Consider the following 4,474-nt stretch of genomic DNA (forward strand, 5'->3'; position numbering starts at 1 on the left):
AATAAACGAAAAATAGAGAATGAAAGAAAATGAAAAATTGAGGGAGATTGAGAGTGCAGCTGGTTGATTTAGAAACAAAAAGGAGTGGCTTTTATTACCAAGTGTCTCCCTTTCTTTGATCAATGCATAATTATTCAATAAGTCCTTCTGTATTTAGAAAATTCACTTTTATAGTTCTTTGTCTTTCAAATTCCTCCATTCTGACCCTACTTTTAAATTTCCACTTCATATAATATTTTGGCACCATCCTTTTTGTGATCAATGTTATTTAATTTTTTTAATATTTATTTATTTAATAATGTAACCTAAATTTTAAACTAAATTTTTTTCTTGTCAAATATGTTTGCTTATTTTTATAGGTTATATTTCTAACTATCAATTTATTAGATAATGGCTCCTAGCAAAGGATGGATGGATCTTGTTGGTGATCGTCTTAATGATGTATATTTGCGTGGGGTTGAGGAATTTTTAGACTATGCTTTTAAGAAAACTGGGAGGCGTGGGGAAATATGTTGTCCATGTGTCAAGTGTAGTAACACGTATTCCGCCACACAAGAAGTGGTAGGGACACACCTCAAGGTGTATGGAATAATACGTAATTATACATTTTGGTATCACCATGGAGAAAGGGTAGGTGAATCTGAATCTAATTTAGAAAATGTTCAACAAAGTGAAGATGAGCCCAGCAATGAGATGCATGACATTTTAAGGGATTTGTATCCAGAGTTTTGTGGTCAAGATACAAATGATATGGATACGGATATCTTCGCTTGTGATATTCATAAAGAGGAACCGAATGAGGAAGCGAATAAATTCTATAGGTTACTAAGAGATTTTGAGCAACCATTATACCAAGGTTCTAAGAGCTCAAAGTTATCTTGCTTAGTCAAATTGCTCCATATCAAGAGCCTTGGTCGATGGAGTAATGAGTCATTTACTATGTTGTTGCAATTATTGAAAGATGAATTATTACCTCAAGGATCTAATTTGCCACAATCGTATTATGATGCAAAGAAAGTAATTCAAGATCTTGGTCTCTCATACAAAAAAATTGATGCATGTGTAAATAATTGCATGTTATATTGGAAAGAGGATGAGAGGCTAGATTTTTGTAAGATTTGTGGCTATTCTAGATGGAAGACTGATAAATATAATGGGGAAGACAAGGTTAAAACCAATGGGAAGAGAATACCAAAAAAAAATTTGCGTTACTTTCCACTAAAGCCAAGACTTCAAAGATTGTTTATGTCCACAAAGACAGCGTCTTTGATGAGATGGCATAAAGATAAGAGGGTAGATGATGGAGTGATGAGACACCCTGCTAATTCAATGGCATGGATTTCTTTTGACAAACTACATCCAAATTTTACCTCAGACTCTCGCAATGTGAGACTAGGCCTTGCTAGTGATGGATTTCAACCTTTTGCCAATTCAAAAATGCCATATAGTGTTTGGCCTGTTTTACTCATTCCATACAATTTGCCACCTTGGATGTGCATGAAACAATCAAATTTTATTTTATCAATGCTTATTCCAGGTCCTGAGGGTCCCGGAGATGCAATTGATATCTATCTTCAACCTTTAGTAGAAGAACTAAGAGAGTTATGGGAAACTGGCATTGATACATTTGATGCATATGCACAATAGAATTTCAAGTTACATGCAGTTTTACTATGGACTATCAATGATTTCCCTGCATATGGGAACTTATCAGGTTGGACTACTAAGGGAAAGTTGGCTTGTCCTTGTTGTAATAAGGACACCTATTGGATGAGGTTGGCCAATGGAGGCAAGCAATGTTATATGGGTCATCGACGATATCTTCCTCTTAATCACAAATGGAGAAATGATAAAAAATCTTTTGATGGCACAAGGGAGCGAGGGTTACCACCCAAGCTACTTTCAGGAGATGATATACTTGATCAAGTGAAAAATCTTGAAGGGGTCATATTAACTAAGGCTCCTCATATGAAGAAAGCAATCTCACATGATGGCAGGGGGGACAATTGGAATAAAAAGAGTATATTCTTTGACCTTCCATATTGGAGGACCTTATTACTACGCCACAACTTAGATGTCATGCACATTGAAAAGAATATAGGCGATAATATACTAGGGACAATACTGAACATAAAGGGAAAAACTAAAGATAGCATCAAAACTCGCCTTGACTTGCAAGCATTAAATATAAGGCCAGAGTTACACCCGATGCAATGAGGAATAAAGTTGTGATACCTCCAGCATTGTACAGTTTATCTACTACAGAAAAATACAGGCTTTGCCAATTCTTGAAGCAGTTAAAAGTTCCAGATGGATTTTCATCCAATATTTCTCTTTGTGTAAACATAAAAGAGAGTAAAATCTCAGGATTAAAGAGTCATGATTGTCATGTTCTTCTATTACATATACTTCCTCTTGCAATACGTGGTTTACTTCCAAAAGTAGTATATGAACCACTTGTTGAGCTATCATTGTTCTTCACTCATTTAGGAGCAAAGTCATTAAAGGTAGATGTATTGGAGCAATTAGAAAAGCAAATTCCTATAACTCTTTGCAAGCTAGAAATGATCTTTCCACCTTCATTCTTTGACATTATGGTGCATATGCCTATGCATTTGGTTAATGAAGCTAAAATTGATGGACCAGTACAACATCGTTGGATGTACCCAATAGAACGAGCATTATATTCATTTAAGTCATGTATTCGTAATAGAGCTTGTATAGAGGGTTCAATTGCAGAGGCATACATTGCAAATGAGTGCATGACTCTTTGCTCAAGGTAATTGCATGGCATTGAGACAAAGTTCAATCGAATGGAGGGCAACTATGATGGTGGCAATAATAAAAATAAAGGAGACTTATCAATTTTCTCCAAAGTAGGACGAGGATTAGGTGCTAGTAAAACTCGTGATCTTGATACACAGGAGTGGGAGCAAGCTCATATTTATGTATTAAAGAATTGTGATGAAGTCCAGCCATACATCGAGTATGATATTTTTTTTTGTTTATTCATATTGTATTTACTCTTTTTTTTTTAATTTATCACAATCGCCTATAATCCTCTTTTCTCTTTTTTTTTTCCCCTTAGAGAGTATTCACAATTGCCAGCAACCAATTTAGTAGGTATGTCAGAAGGTCAATGGAATAAAAATTTTGTTAGATGGTTTAAGACGAAAGTAAGTGCACTTTAAGTTTTGTATGTATTTTGAGTAATTAATTATTTCAATTGTTTGTAACCATTAGGAATTGATTTTTTCACTTTTTCAAACAAATTTTTTTTATAGGTTGCATGGTTGCATAAAAATGACTCAAGTCCAATGATGGGAGCCCTACTCTCATTGTCACGCAGTCCTGCTCGATATGTGACATCTTTTTATGGTTACATTGTCAATGGATATAGGTTTCATACTGAATATCATGGCCAAGGTTTGAGGACACAACATAGTGGAGTTGTTGTAATTGGAGATATTGGTGATGAAGTTAACAACATAGATTACTACGGTGTCTTAACTGAGATTATTCAATTGCAATATCTTGGAGGAAGACGTGTGGTGTTATTTCATTGTAATTGGTGGGATGTTTATGATCGAGTGAGGGGAGTTAAGATTGATGAATATGGGGGGGTTAGTGTTAACTGTAAACGAACTTTGAAAACAAATGAACCTTTCATTTTAGCTAACCAAGCATCACAAGTCTTTTATGTTCCAGACAATATTCACAAAGGCTGGCATTGTGTGATAAAGGCACATCCTCGAGATTCCTATGACATCCCATTAGAAGAAGACATTGACCCCGTTGATTTGAATCAATTAGGTGAAGCATATCAAGCTGATGAATCTATCAATCTTGAATATGGAGAAACAACTACAGTTGATGCAAATGACCAAATTAGTTGGAAGAGGATGGATATAGAGCCACAAATAATTGATATATCTTTAACACAGAAGAAAAGAAAACATGGATCTTGAAGTTTATTTAATTGTTATTGTTTGAATGCTACTGTATAATGTTTCTTTTCAAAATAAACTCTATAATATATACATAATTTATTTTGGATGTTTATGTGTAATTAAGTTATTCAATGTAGTTTACATTTCATTTTGTCTTTTTTCCATATTTCATTTATGTTGTTCCCCATATTTATTTATGTCATGATATATTTTATTGGTTTGAAAAAAAATTCACATATATTTGATGTGCTAATATTCCAGGTAAATGACGCTAGAAATGGGGTCATAAAAAAAGAAAGGACCTAGGACAAATATAGTGAAGAGTTCATTTATACCACCAGGTGCATTAAGAAGGGCAAGGGGACATGGACATCGATCAAGATCATTTTTACCTATGAAATCCACACAAAGTCAAACTGCATCAATTGCACGTTGTTCGTTAGAGCCACATAATGACATCTCTCTTGTTCAAGATGTTGATCATAGGGAAGAAGATGGTGGAATGCAAGAACAAATACCTAAAC

The 4,474-nt window shown here is 34.4% G+C and overlaps 1 protein-coding gene across 1 annotated transcript; it reads left to right on the top strand.

The window, feature by feature from the left end:
* The first annotated feature begins 390 nt into the window (after positions 1-390).
* Positions 391-2,217, top strand: LOC131182087 (uncharacterized). The gene is made up of 2 exons (XM_058150723.1): positions 391-1,615; positions 1,715-2,217. The coding sequence occupies exons 1-2, from the start codon at positions 391-393 to the stop codon at positions 2,215-2,217; spliced, it is 1,728 nt and encodes a 575-aa protein (XP_058006706.1).
* Positions 2,218-4,474: the final 2,257 nt, after the last annotated feature.

Source organism: Hevea brasiliensis, chromosome 8 (genome assembly GCF_030052815.1).
Source record: "Hevea brasiliensis isolate MT/VB/25A 57/8 chromosome 8, ASM3005281v1, whole genome shotgun sequence".
NCBI classification, from domain to species: domain Eukaryota; kingdom Viridiplantae; phylum Streptophyta; class Magnoliopsida; order Malpighiales; family Euphorbiaceae; genus Hevea; species Hevea brasiliensis.